The 15512-nt window shown below is 42.0% G+C and overlaps 1 protein-coding gene across 14 annotated transcripts in view; it reads left to right on the top strand.

Moving 5' to 3' along the window:
• The window catches only part of celf1 (cugbp, Elav-like family member 1), an 89521-nt gene that overhangs the window by 44525 nt on the left and 29484 nt on the right, over positions 1 to 15512 (top strand). For 3 of the 14 annotated variants that reach the window (XM_075462470.1, XM_075462386.1, XM_075462909.1), the window contains 5 exons: positions 1991 to 2125; positions 10731 to 10810; positions 11052 to 11213; positions 11321 to 11390; positions 11691 to 11813. In XM_075462470.1, coding sequence (XP_075318585.1) covers positions 1991 to 2125; positions 10731 to 10810; positions 11052 to 11213; positions 11321 to 11390; positions 11691 to 11813 — 570 coding nt within the window. Of the gene's footprint in view, positions 1 to 1990; positions 2126 to 10730; positions 10811 to 11051; positions 11214 to 11320; positions 11391 to 11690; positions 11814 to 13779; positions 13786 to 15512 lie in introns of all 14 variants that reach the window. The other 11 variants (XM_075463442.1, XM_075463084.1, XM_075462998.1 and 8 more) reach the window with 6 other exon arrangements.

Here is a 15512-nt window from a genome sequence, read left to right as displayed (position 1 = left end):
TGTTTGTTTTTTTTAGCTTAGATTGACATTTAAGATTTAATATCTCCTTTTCTAAGCTGGATCATGTTTCCCTTTCTTGCCATCATTTTCAAGTGACTTGAACATTTTTTAAGGCAAGGACAGTAATTAATAATAAAGGTTGAGGGTTTGACTTCTCAAATGGTATCTATTGGTATTTTATATTGACAGTTTTTCAGAACACGACAGAATAGTTTTAGTTTTAGGAGGCTGTCTTCGAACAGTGCTTAGGTTTTTGTAATGCTTTTTTAAACAGTGCCTGAGGGTTAGGGTTAATAGGTCTGAATAGGTTAAAGCAATACAATGTAACTTCTCAAAAAGCCCATCATGGAGGTCCCCCTACAGGCTTGGAGGTAATGTACGGTTACACTGTCGTAAATACAACACCCTTTCGCTTTCACGTTTCACGTTTGTTGACGAACCGGCGAGGAGTCAGAAGGTGCAAGCTATGTCGACCGAGATGGTAAGAGTAATCAAATGTACCTGGGAGCGTGAGAGGGGTCTATTTGTTTTTGCGGTAGGTGTGCCAGAAAGCAAGTCGAAGTACTTCCGCTCATCTCCCGGGCCGCTACCGGGCCGCTACCGGGCCGCTACCGGGCCGCTACCGGGCCGCTACCGAGCCTCTCCCGGGCCGGTCCAGCAAAGTTACATAGCGCAGTTTTTCCAACTCAGACCCCCGAAGGGCATAGGAGACAGGCCAATCGTAATATTAAAACTCATTCTAGCCGCACAATTTTTTTCAAACTGTTATTTTAAGGTAGAAATGTTACATAGTATTGCTTTAAGAAAGACTGCAAACTAATTATCCAAGAAACATTTAAGCATCAGAGAGAACAAATGTCTGAAGATATTGTCCTAAACAAAATGAATTCCTTTCTAATTACGCACATTTAGACCTAGAAACGTTATGACAGTGACAAAATTGTCACAATCAGTACTCAAAGGCTGTTTCTTATACTTATGTCCGGTATTCCTTTATCCTCAACTTGGTTGAATATGTAAAGGGACTATAGTTCTAAGTGTTGCATTTGTAAGCATCTACAATGTATCTATCATATGTAGTCTCTCAATGTAAGTGAAACCGGTCTGTAAATATGGTCTTTCTACTGTGGGTCCCTTTATAACTCACTGTCATGGAACAGTCTGGAGTGTTTTACCATAAACACAACATACACACCCACCATGTCTCAAATTTCACATCATTGAGTGACCCACTGGTGTATGGTCGGATGGAGAAACATACATTTTTAAACACAATAATACATTTTAAAGAATATGTCATGGCTGGCAAACAGCCTCATTAAGGTGGTTCGCTTGTGGTAAAGGTCCTGAGCACAAGAGGGACTGAAAAGAAATGACTCGCAGTTCCAATAAGTAGGGTCACATAGCCTGATCTAGCACTTTGATATGTGCCTGGAGAATAGCAGTAGTGGATGATAGCAGGATCCTTTCCACTCTTATCATCATACTACACAGTTTATTGAAGTTTTTGAAGGTAAAGAAGTGAAATATTCTTTCATGACTGAGTCAGCCATCTGATCTGAGCCTCATCAAACTGCATGCCACGGCTGAAAACAATACTGAAGGCAGCTGTGTTAGAGGCTCAGCAAAGATTCAAAAAGGAAGAAATGTGTTATTTTTTCATTTCAATGAGTTTCAGACTTGCTTTTCTTGCAAAGGATTCTGGACAAAGTAGTAAAAGTCTTATTTATATCAAAAAAGGTTTTTCTTAAACCTTACCTCCAATTTGGAGTTTAATACTCTTAAATTTAAACTCAGAGTCTACAATTTAAGCTAATTTCAAAGTATGTAACTGCAACTTTCTGTAACTGTTCTCTTTATACAGCTAAAACTCTCATCTCTGTCCAAATGTTTCAGACTCTCACTGTGCTTGTGCCACAGTTAAATATGCATGTTGAATTCTATACAATACAATTCATGTAAGTTTACTGTTGTGTTATGTTGAATACAGCAGTGGAGGACAGGAAGCTGTTTATTGGAATGATCTCAAAGAAGTGTAATGAGAACGACATCCGACTGATGTTCTCACCATATGGACAGATTGAGGAGTGCCGGATACTTCGAGGCCCTGATGGACTCAGCCGAGGTAAAATTTAATAATGATATTTTTTAGATCATGAATGGATCTAATAATGTTTTCAATTAAATTAGAATCAATTGTAATCAATTAAGTTATACTTTATTAATCCCTGAAGAGATATTTCTGCAGTATAAGTGATTATAAAAGATATAGTATTGTTATATAGATAACAAAATAAGAACGTTGAAGTGTAGTAGAATGGGCTGAGGAAAAATCTTGGCAACTTTGCTGATGACTACACGCACATCGTTGGCAACTCTCTAAGTAGACAAGATGAACAGGAGCTCGATAGGAACAGCCAACAGTTGAACATCTGTCTGCATGTATAGTCTCCCTGATATTCTTGCTGCATTCTGGGGCTCCAAACTCATCCATTTTATCCTCCCCTTCCCATAATGATTAAGGGAAGAAAAAGTTTAAACTCCCTCCTAATTTTTCTCCATTTTGTTCCTGCTCTGTATCCATAACATCTCCTCTTCAACTCTTTTTCTCTAGTCTTATTCCAAACATTAATTGGGTTTTTGGAAAGCTCAATCAGCTTCTCCCCCATGCAAACAACTTTTCAATTGCCATGGTTATACAACAGTAGAGATGTTAAAAAGTACCAAAGTTACTAGCAGACATCAGCAGCACAGCATCCAAAACAGCACAAAGAAATGTTTAAAAATGAACTGTTTTCACATAAAAAGCTCATTGTGAAATCTTAAGAATATGCAAAGTGAGAGATGTCTAGAACGACAGCAGCAGGCTGCCACTAGTGCAGGGCCATTATAGAAGCAATTTTCTGGGATGGGGAGGGTAATGCTATTCTTATTTCTTATTCAGAAAGGAGATCTGCTAGGTGTGAGAGTATTTCTCCCTATCACACAGTGCTGCAACCTGCTGTGCAAATACTGAGATCTTTATTATTATTATTGTTAACTCTATTATTGGTAGTGGTATTATTGAGTCTTATTTACTCATACAGCAAATAGAGATAGATAGAGAGAAAGAAAAAGAGAGAGATATAATCTTTTAGATTGTGGTTGGATCTGGTCTGATCTGATCTGGTCATGTGTTACTAACACAAAATATGGTAGCAGTGGATAAGGTTATCTCACGCCATTTGAGGTGGTTTCCTTCTTCAACTTGACCAGTGGATATCAGTAATTGTTTTAAGCTGTTCTTTCAATTACTCACTCAAATAAATGCAGACACCGTGATCAACAATTTAAAATCTTTCATCTGAATGTTTTCAATCCTTAATAAATCTTTTTAGCAAAGCTTATAAACTGCTATTGAATCTGAAAGTTCATGCACCACAGTTGCATAGACAGGTGTTGATGACTGGCTAGAAGAGAGTTCTGTGAATCTATACTCCATTGCTCTTCCTAAAAGTTCCTATTTACTATATTTTTATCCATGCCAACAAACTACTTGCTGTGTGAAGACACAGCCACCTAAATTATGTATTACCATAGCACACAGCATCGAGAATGATCTCAATCCAAACTGGCCTGTTTTATTAGCTAGAAAGAATTCATGAGCTGTTTCAACAGCTGTATCTTTCACTTTCAGTACTTATCCTGCTCGACTTATCGGCTGCATTTGACACTGTTAACCACGACATCCTTTTGTCCGTACTTACGAGCATGGGCATCACAGGGAGAGCACACTCCTGGTTTGAATCGTACCTGACTGGTCGGTCATTCAAAGTATCTCGGCTTGATCACACTTCTGCAGCGGACCACCTCACCAAAGGGGTCCCCCAAGGCTCAGTACTGGGACCTCTTCACCATATACACCACCTCACTGGGCCAGATCATCCAATCACATGGCTTCTCATACCAATGCTATACTGACGATACCCAGCTCTATCTGTCTTTCCCACCTGATGACCACACGGTCTCAGCACATATATCAGACTGTCTCTCTGAAATATCAAAATGGATGAAAGCCCATCACCTCCAACTAAACCTCTCAAAAACTAAACTGTTTGTCTTCCCAGCCAAACCAACCATACACCACAGCATCTGCATCCAAACTGAATCCCTATCTCTTGCTACATCAAAGCTATCAAGAAACGTGGGTGTCATGATTGATGACCAACTAATCTTTAAAGATCATGTCTCCTCTGATGCTCGATCGTGCCGCTTCGCATTGCTAAACATAAGAAAGATCTGGACATACCTGACCCTAGCTCCTGGTGCTGTCTTTGGTCATCTCCCGCCTTGACTACTGCAACGCTCTCCTAGCTGCTCTCCCACGCTGTGCTGTGAAACCTCTGCAGATGGTCCAGAACGCAACAGCGCGTCTGGTCTTCGATCAGCTGATAAGAGCACACGTCACCCCTCTGTTCATAGAGCTCCACTGACTACCCTTAAAGTGCTTATGAAACGAATTTTAATTGTTGGAATTTCACAGTTTTTGCTGCTGATTCTAAAGGTTCCAAGCCTTGCGATTAAAATGAGATATTGTCTGGATAATAATTTATCCGGGAAGTCATGTTAAAACGGGCTCAAAAGAAGCCACATTTTGTCTTTTTGTGCAAATTCGTTTTTTAATGCGTGACGTCATAGGGTTGACACAGAACACAGAAGTTCTCGTAGTCTAACTGTAATGGCGGCGTCTATGGCTAAGACGTCACAGCACGGCAGAAAATATTGTGTTGCTGGAGGGCCAAATGGTGTTAGTTGCAAAAATAGCAGCTTCACTGAAGAGATCTCTCTGCACATGTTTCCCAAACCAAAAACTACTGGAACTGAGGCTGACAAGGAGAAGGCAAAGACGAGAGCACGGTGGATACAGTTTGTACGGAGGCATCGTCGTGATTTTGAAGTGTCCTCAACATCCGTGTTGTGCTCCGTACATTTCCATCACAACTGTTTCACTAAAAATGTGGAGATCGCGGGAATGGTTGGGAATAGGAGACGTCTTTTAGCTGAAGCTGTTCCAACTATTGACATCGCTGGACCTGGTGTGCCGACGGAGACTGTCCCTGCTAGAACTACTGCTCGGGCGCGAAGACAGGTGAGTCTGAAATTTCCAGATCGGACATTACTGGACTTGTTTTTTTTATATATAATAATGTTCGCTTACTGTTCGCTTCTGAGAGGCAAGTGTCGACCACTGCTATTGGCTGAGAGCACGGTGGATCGTATCACTGCGTGCTGCCGCCTGCCGATAGCTGCACCTGAATTGCTGCTCGGAAGCAGGGAACTGCTCGCTTTGCTCTTCGGTCTATACACATATCCAGCTAGAATTGCTGTCTGGTCTTTCCGGTGATTGCGCCGGCTACGACATCCGAGCCTCCGTGGATCAGTCCTACCGATGGCTGCTGTCAGTCGTGCCGAGGCCGGGTGCCCATCTCCCTGCCGCCGACCCGTGAGGATCCGCAGATGGGGCCGCGCACTGGAGGATCTCCGACCCGTTAATCCACGCCATTGTTTATTAAGCTTAGGCTACATTAAAACCATGTTATTATCACATATGTTTTTTTTAAGTGGCTGGATTTCAAAGTGCCACTTCGTTAGGTTTCAACGTGTCAAAGACAGCGCAGCAGAATGCCATATCTGCCAAACCGGCATGTTCAAATCTTTTCCAGTTTACCACAGCAAACATACACTATTGTGTCATTTGATTGATAACATCTTAATAATAATCAGCGTGTAGTAGGAGCGATGGCTGTTTTGTGCCGCCGATCCTGTGCCGAAAATGGTAACTTTCTTTAATTTCCATTACCCATACGGGAGGTGCAGAGCCTCTACAATATAGATATTAAATCGATTTGTGTGGCTTAAATTCAACGAAAGTTTTTCCACATGATGTTAGAGGTGTGTTCTTTCGACCTGCTGATGTTTGTATCAGAATTTTGTTTCCTTTATGAGATATAGGTCCATCAAATGCATGTTGTTTTCACAGCCAGCCATACTAGCAAATAAGGGAGTCAACCCTATGACGTCACGGTCATGTGGCCAATTTCGCACCAAAGGCCACATAATTCACACTTTTAAATGGCCGTTTTAACAAGTTATGCCCGGAAAATTGAGTTCAAGTTGGATTGATGGTTTTAGAAAATGACAAAAATTTAATTTGAATGATAGATGAACATTCGTTTCAGTTCATCTTTAAGGCAGAATTACAGTTGACGCGTCGCTCACGGCGGTGGCGGCCCGTGACGTCAAAATGGCGTTTCAGGCATGGCGCTTGCCTTGAAAAGACGGTGCAGCGCGGTGTCGTGCACCAGTCGATTTTTGTAACTTGGCTGCGCCGAGAACGACAAACCGGATGGACCAATGTGAGACCAGGCTCAGTCAGGAGGTGCGTTTGTACAGCACCTGTACGAAACTGCAGTGACCTAGCACAGGGAGCACGTAAACTCCCAGAGACTCCAAGTGGTGATGCCGGGGGCTTCAGACCTTCACCTCTTTTAACTGAATTAAAAAAATTAAAATTATCCGAATACTGCAGCAGTATAATTAATGACAGTGTTCCTGCTCTTCATTGTTTTCTTCTCGACTTTCTTCATTGTAGAGTAGCGGTAACCTTCACGTAGCAGCGACACCTCTATGATGGAGAAAATTGCAATTACTGGCGCATCGACTTGCGCCACTATATATAGCCGGCACGAAATCGTGACGTCATCAACACCGCTAGTGCCAGCGGTGTTAATGACGTCACGATTTCGTGCCCTCATGTCTATGATATGAAATCCATCCAGCTGCAACAGTGAGTCCTGGGTGAGCTCATTCAGCCAGGTCTCCGTGAAGTGAAACAGACTGCACTCCCGGTACTCCCGCTGTTAGCGCCGCCAGCTCATCCATCTTGTTTAGGCGAGACCTCACGTTTCTCATGATGATAGATGGAAGGCATGGTTTGTACCGTCGTCTCAACGTTTAACTCCGGCTCTATATCCCCTCCTTCTCCTCCGTAGTTTGGATGAGATCTCCGGTCGCGGTTTGGGAATTAGCCTAACTTGGCTAAGCGCTAACACCTGTTCTCAAGTGTAAACAACAGGTCCTTTGTGGGTGTGCGCCGATGCAGTGTTTAAAAGTACACTAAACAGTACAAAACACAGTAGCAGTCTCACCAGCTTCACACCAAGGAATGGACATGAGGGGGAGCGACTACTATAGAAAAGAAAACATAAAAGAAAAGCTAAAAGTGCAAAAAAGGCACTGTAAACAAAGAGAGGGATCGAAGCTGTTGTAACTGGCTGCCATTTGGCGCCATCTTGGAACATTCCAACACTTCATGCCATATTATGTATTATGTCTTCATTTCTTTTGTTAATTACAGTCTGTTGTTTATGTGTATCGGTATCAGATACTAATAAAAAATAATAATGGATTTGTTTTACACAAATGTCAAGGATTCATACATTTCCAAATCAAGACCTCCCCTGGGAAAATCAGATCACAACCTTGTTTTTCTCTGTTCAGCATATAAACCCCTTGTCCAGAGACTACCTGTCACAAAAAGGACTGTTAGAAAGTGGTCACAGGAAGCTGAAGAAGCCTTACAGGGTTGTTTTGATGCAACCGATTGGATTTCTCTTTGTAAGCCACATGGAGAGGACATAAATGCCATGACTGAGTGTGTGACTGACTATATAAACTTCTGTGTGGACAACACCATCCCCACCAGAACAGTGAGATGCTTCCCTAATAACAAACCCTGGATCACCAGTGAGCTAAAGGAACTATTGAACAAGAAAAAAAGAGCCTTTAAGGAGCGAGACAGGGAGTTACTGAGGAGTATACAGAAGCAGCTCAAAGTCAAGATCAGAGAGAGCAAGGAGGTGTATAGAAAGAAGCTTGAGAGTAAACTGCAGAGGAACAATATCAGAGATCTGTGGTCAGGAATGAAGAAGATCACAGGCCTCAAACAGAGGGAGGATCGGATGGATGGAAGTCTGGACAGAGCAAATGAGCTGAACACATTCTTCAACAGGTTCAGTTCAGGAACAAGCTCACCATCCTCCCCTCCTGTTCCAAGCCAAAGAGACATCCCACCCTCCTCTGACCCACAGCTTTCCTGTAACATCTCCACCTCAGTCATGGATTCTTCTGCTTCCACTAGTTTGTCTTCAACCCAATCAGGAGATGCTGCTGTCCCCTTTGCCTCCCCCTCCCACTTTTCTGTTTCTAGAAGTCAGGTGAAGAGGCAGTTGGAGAGACTGAACCCGGAACAAGGCTGCAGGTCCAGATGGTGTCAGCCCCCGAGTCCTGAAGGCCTGTGCAGAGCAGCTCTGTGGGATTCTGCAACACCTTTTCAACCTTAGCTTGACCCAAGAGAAGGTACCACTGTTGTGGAAGACATCCTGTCTGGTTCCGGTACCAAAGAAAACTCATCCTTCAGACATCAATGACTACAGACCTGTTGCCCTGACATCCCACATCATGAAGGTCCTGGAGAGACTCCTGTTGACCCACCTGTGTAAGCAAACCAGCACATATCAGGACCCCCTGCAGTTTGCTTATCGCCATGGAGTTGGAGTTGAAGACGCTATCATACACCTGCTTCAACAAACCCACTGTCATCTGGACAAAGCAGGCAGCACTGTGAGGATCATGTTCTTTGATTTCTCCAGTGCATTTAACACAATCCAGCCTGATCTGCTTCGTCTGAAACTCCAGAAGACTCAGGTGGAGGCCTCAACAATCACCTGGATTAATGACTACCTGACAAACAGACCACAGTTTGTCAGACTGAAGAATTGTGTGTCTAACCAGGTGATCAGCAGCACAGGAGCACCACAGGGGACTGTACTCTCACCATTCCTTTTCACTCTGTACACTTCAGACTTCCAGTACAAGTCAGACTCCTGTCATCTACAGAAATATTCAGATGACTCTGCAGTTGTCGGGTGTATCAGAGATGGACAAGAAGCTGAGTACAGAGAGCTGGTGGACCGCTTTGTGGCATGGTGTGGGAACAATCATCTAATCTTGAATGTTAACAAAACAAAGGAGATGATTGTAGATTTCAGGAGAAACAGGGTCAGATCAAACCCTGTTTCCATCATGGGAGAAGAAGTGGAGGTGGTTGAGGAATATAAATACCTTGGTGTTCATGTGGACAACAGACTGGACTGGAGACACAACAGTGAAGCCATCTACAAGAAAGGACAGAGCAGACTGTACTTCTTGAGGAAGCTAAGGTCCTTCAAGGTTTGCAACAAGATGTTGCAGATATTCTACAAGTCTGTTGTCGAGAGCGTCATTTCCTCTTGCGTCATCTGTTGGGGCAGCAGCATCAGAACCAGGGACCTAAAAAGACTCAACAACCTGATAAGGAAGGCTGGTTCTGTTCTGGGGACGACTGTGGAACCTCTGGAGACAATAATGCAAAGAAGGATTTTGCATAAAATCAAGAGAATTATGGACAACCCTGAACATCCTCTCCATGAGACTGTTATCGGAAAACAGAGTCTCTTCAGTCAAAGGCTTCTTCAGTTTGGATGCAAAACGTTCCGCTACAGGAAATCTTTCCTGCCCACAGCCATCAGCATCTATAATAACTCCTTGATTTAATTGAGTTACATCAACATTTAATTTCCCTCTGGGATAAATAAAGTATTTTAGAATTAGAATTTAGAATTAGAATATAGCTGCATGGGTAATACCCCTGGACTGATCACTCTTTGCACTATCTACCAGAGAACTCCACAGCACTATTTCTACTACGCATACTAACTGGAATCTATGATTCACTCACAATTGTCCATGAGTGTTATTTTGCATTGTATGTATGTATGTGAGTATTGAACAAGTTGCTAAATGTCTTAATTTCCCTTTGGGATGAATAGAGTATCTCTCTATCTAGGTATTTCTAGTACAGGGACGGGAGCACAGGGACCTTGTGGAGTCCTTCAATGGCTGGACCAAAAAGAACTGTTTGCTCCTGAACACTACCAAGACCAAAGAGCTGGTGGTGGACTTCAGGAGATCTAAAACCCCATACCAGTCAGTCTGCATTGATGGAGGGGAGATAGAGACTGTTCAGACCTGCAAATACCTGGGGGTGGTGCTGGATAATAAACTGGAGTGGTCTGCCAACATAGACGCAGTGTACAGGAGGGGCCAGAGCCGTCTCTTCTTCCTGAGACGGCTCAGGTCCTTCAATGTCTGCAGTGATATGATGTGCATGTTTTATCACACTATCATTGAGAGTGCACTGTTCTATGCTGCTGTCTGTTGAGAGTTGCACTACAGACACAAACTGTAGGCGCCTGGACAAACTGGTGAAAAAGGCTGGTTCTGTTGTAGGCAGAAGGCTGGACCCTCTCGGTGCTGTGGTGGAGAAACGGATGAGGAGGAAGTTAGATTCAGTTTTGGAGAACAATAAACATTCTCTCCACAGCATCCTGCAGTGAGAGGCTGCAGGACTGAGAGCTCCTTTGTTCCCACAGCCAGAAGGCTTTTTAACAGGGACTGCTGACATGTTTTTCTCAAATTTATGTATTAATTTATTATTATTGTTCTAATATACAATCCTTGTAAATATATTTTTTTTAACTACTTGACTAATTTGAATTTCCCCCACTGGGGGATGAATAAAATAATTTTCTATTCTATTCTACCATAGTTAACAAGAAGCAAGCCAATGTAATTGTATTTCTTTCTTTCAGGATGTGCATTCGTAACATTCACAGCTCGACAAATGGCACAGTCAGCCATCAAGTCAATGCACCAGTCCCAGACCATGGAGGTGATGAGCGCACTAAAGACCAAATGTGATGCTTTAAGCGACCTTAGTTTTAAAACTGGTAGATTTAAGATCAGATCAGATTTTAAGAGTTTATGATCATCAATGACAACAGAGCTTTTTTAAAATACTCTGTTATTTTACATTAAGCTAAGTTGATATTTGATTTGAATGTGTTTTATATCAGGAAATAGAATAAAAATTGCTTTAATGAAGTGATCTCTTTGGCATATCCTCTATTTAGGGCTGTTCGTCGCCCATTGTGGTGAAGTTTGCAGACACTCAGAAGGACAAGGAGCAGAAGCGCCTGGCTCAACAGCTGCAGCAGCAGATGCAGCAACTCAGTGCTGCATCAATTTGGGGAAATCTCACTGGGTTCAACAGTCTGGGGCCACAGTACCTAGCAGTGAGTTTGTGCTTTTAGGGTATTCCTGTATTTATCCAATTGTAATGTCTAACTTATTGACAAGCAATTTCTCAGCTTAAACACTACTATTTATCTGCTGCTTTTAGCTGTACTTACAGTTGCTGCAGCAGTCGGCCTCCACAGGGAATGCACTCAGCAATCTGCACCAAGTTTCAGGTACACACATACACACACACAGATACACAATCCTTGCTAGATGAACAAGCAAATTAACCTACGGATTAAATGTAAATGTTTGAATATGTACATTTGAATCGTTAGCTGCATAATGACCTTTGTTGTGTTCTCTGGGTTTGAAATCATCCTTTTGGATGCTGAGGTTCATTCCAGCCTCATATTCATAGAGTCTGCAAACTTCAGTAAAGAGAATGTCTATATATACTGTTTTAATTTATAGCAGTGGTCAGAAAAAGGAATGGGGGGAGTCTTGAACTTCACTGTGCATGTGTCTATCAGGTCTTAATACCATGCAGAACCTGGCTGCTTTAGCAGCAGCAGCAACAGCTACACAGGGCACACCTACAGGTTCCAGCACAATGACGACATCGAGTAGCCCACTAAGTGCACTGACAAGCTCAGGTAAAATAAAATCCAAGTACTATACTGTTTCAAGTTGAATTGCATTTCAACCAAAATAACCTTTTTTCGGGACTGGTGTCTTTTCGGGGTCCTTTTCTTGATCTCTATTTCCACTCCAGAACCTAAACAGAGTTCCAGGGGAGACACCCCTGGTAGGGTGGTAGAACCTTTAAAATGACCTGAAACATCCGTGGTACAGTTCACAACACTACACGTCTTAGTCGAGACGATGACATTCTTTCTGTCAAAGTCATGTCATGTTTAATCTTCACCATAAGTCATAACTCATAAAACCAGACTTATAGAGCTGTTAACTTTGAAACTCATACCTTTACACTAGTGTGCAGCGATCATGACAAAAAAAAGCAGTAAAAGGGCAATGACATTTTTTTTATTATTATTAATCTCTATATGTGAAACATGCTGAGATATTTCTAGGGCTTTCTTGTTTGAGTTTATACAGCACTTCATGGTCTGAATGGGAATGGGAATACTCAACCAATCAGAAATATTCAGCTGAGCAAGCCCCACCCAGAAGATTTTTGGCAATTTCAATAGTGCTACATCCCCACCAGGGCCCTTTTTGGGAGAGAGGTTTCTCTCCTGAAACTCTGCTTAGCCCGTAGTTCTTGTGGTCTAAATGAAGGAGAGGATCCCAAAAAGACCCGGGTTCATAGGAAAGGGTCCTGCAATATAAATGCAGCTTCAGCTCTTTGAAAAAGGCCCAGAGTTTAAGTTCTTTTCATCAAAATAAGTATTTACATACAGTAAATGATGGCAGTATACTGTATGTGTGGTCTTATTCACCATACACCTAATACACGTCATGCCCTGCTAAATTTTTGTCTATTCTGCAGCTATTTATAGATATGCAGACATGTAGCAAACAAAAAAAAAACCTTTACAGTAATGGGATACTGTGGGGGGCATTTAACATGGTTAAAGTTAAAGTGGAGTCCACTTTGCAGCTTTAGATGAATTTATGTATCAACATATGATTGATGCAAAACCAGCTGCTTACATATACTACATGTCATACGTACTAATACATACTACAGTACTATAACGATCACTTCCCTGTAGCCTGACGTACATCTCCCAAAAAAATGAAAAAAGTGATTGTACGTCACAGCGATGCATAATATCAAATTGGTGAATCTGTGATGTTGCATCAGTTTAATCAATTATGTTTGCTCACAATGCGGACCCGATCGAAGCGAAGACTTAATGCTTGTGCACATTGTCTCCTCTAACAACTTCCCTCTTCTCTGTCCTGCTGTGCTTTTAGGAAAAGTAACTACTGTTCAGCATTTATTACCACATTACATACCTATTGGTCTGGACTATGTTTTTTTTTTTTATGTTGCTCTTGTTTGAAACAAAGGTAGAAGCCTGACCATCATCCAGGACTTGGGCATTTAAAGTACAGACCATCACAGATGACACAGTTAGAGATGCTAACGCTTGGGCAAGTCACTTTCGTAGGCTCTGCTATAGGCTCTGCATCAGTCTGGCATTGAAATCAGTATGAAACAGCTAACATGCAACATCACAAATGTTAAAAGTCATTTTACTATTTCATGAAAAAAAAACTTCATTTTCATTTTAATGGCAGCACATGTCTCAAAATGTTGGGACAGGGCCACTGTTTAGTATCCCCTCAAATTTCAACAATAGGTGTAAACATCTGGAACCAAGGACACTGAGAGGAATGTTGTCCCATTCTTGTCTGGTATAGGATTCTAACTACTCAACAGTCCTAGGTCTTCTTTTGTTGTATCTTGTGATTCATGATGCTCCAAATGTTTTCAGTTGGTGAAAAGTCTTTGCAGGCAGGCCAGTCCAGTGGTTTAATATTATTTAGCTGAAATATGCACGGCCTTCCCTGAAAAAGAGGTAATCTGGATTTGAGTAAATGTTACTCCTATACATTTCAGCACTGACGGTGCCTTTCCAGATGTGCAAGTTGCCAGTTCCATAGGACCTAATGCACCCCTATACCATCAGAGATGCATGCTTTTCAACTTTAAATATACTTGGACCAAGAGAAGATGGCAGTGTTTCTGGATCATGTTCACATATGTCTTATTCGTTTTATGATAGAGCTTTAACCTGCAGGACAGAATCATGTCCGTTTTTAATGCAGAGCTGCCTGAGGGTCTGAGGAGCCTGGGTGTTCAATCGTGGTTTTTGGCCGTGTCCCTTGTCCTAGTCAGAGATGATTCTCAGAACCTTTTGATGATATTGTGTACTGCAGATGATGGAATATTCAAAGTATTTGAAGTTTTATGTTGATGAACATTATTCAGACATTGCTCCACAATTTGAAGACACCTTTTTTTTCCAGATCGCTGAACTCTGACCATGCTGAACTGATGAGTTGTCATCTATAGTGCCTGTGTTGTTTTATCGATCCAGCTCATTGATAGAAGAATTTTCTACACACAACCATGCCAACAAATGTTATCTCAAGGCATTTCAGAGATATAGCTCAATTCAAACCAATTAAAATCTGATTCATTGTAATACAATCATGATTTTATCAATTCCAATTAATTCAATTCCAAAATAGTCCAATTCATACAAAGTCAATTGAAAAAAAAAAGTTGCCTAGCTAAGATAACCAACAGATTCCAACGAAAGTTCACTTTGATCAAGTCTCCTAACTGTGGAAAGGAACAGGAAGACACTGCTGGCAGAACCATGACCAGGAAGGGTGGCCATGGTCAGCAGGGAACTCTGGCTGCAGCATTTTGGATCAACTGAAGGCTTTTCAGAGAATATGTGGGACAGCCCAATAATAAAGAATTACAGTAGTCCAATCCTGAAGTAACAAATGCATGGAGCAGTTTTTCTGCATCACTCTGAGACAAGATGTTCCTGATTTTAACAATATTACGAACAGTGGCGGTCCGACACTGATTTACACCCCGGGCGAAACCCGGTGCTGGCGCCCCCAACCCCCCTACTGCTCAAAGAGAGATGTTGTACTTCACTGTGCGTTGTGGTGGGAGCATCAGTGTAGTGTAGTGTTAGGTTAGCAGACTGACCTGTCATTATTTCCTTCCCCTTTTTCACGCGTTTGGTCCATCACCACCTGCACCACCTGCTGGCTCATTCTGTCTTCTTCACTTTCCCATTAGTACTATTATTGATACCACGTTCATCGCCCTCTGGCACGTAGAAACACCTCCAATATCTAGGACTGCCCCTGATTACGAAGATGAAAGAAGGCAGTCCTAGAAACCTGTTTTATATGAGCATCAAAGGATAGATCCTGCTCAAAAGCAACTCTGTTTCTGTGCTATGATGCACTCTGAATCCTGACTGAAACTCTTCAAACAGATTATTTCTGTGGAAATGATCACAAAGCTGAGCTGCAACTATTTTTTCAAGAACTTTGGATATAAAAGGGAGATTGGATACAGGTAATCCTAGGTAAAGCTAGGTAATATTAGCTAACACTTCTGAATCAAGAGTAGGTTTTTTAAGTAAAGGTTTAATTACAGCAACCTTAAAAGGCTGAGGTACATATCCTGTCAACAAAGACAGATTGATCAAATCCAATATGGAAGTGTCAATTAATGGGAAAACCTCCTTGAACAGTCTGGTTGGGATTGGGTCTAAAACACAAGTTGATGGTTTAGAAGAGACTATTGCTGTCATTAGTTCAGAGAGATCAACTGGGCAGAAGCCGTC

Source organism: Odontesthes bonariensis, chromosome 1, assembly GCF_027942865.1.
Source record: "Odontesthes bonariensis isolate fOdoBon6 chromosome 1, fOdoBon6.hap1, whole genome shotgun sequence".
Classification (NCBI taxonomy): Eukaryota; Metazoa; Chordata; class Actinopteri; order Atheriniformes; family Atherinopsidae; genus Odontesthes; species Odontesthes bonariensis.
This window is presented reverse-complemented; position numbering and strand designations above follow the sequence as displayed.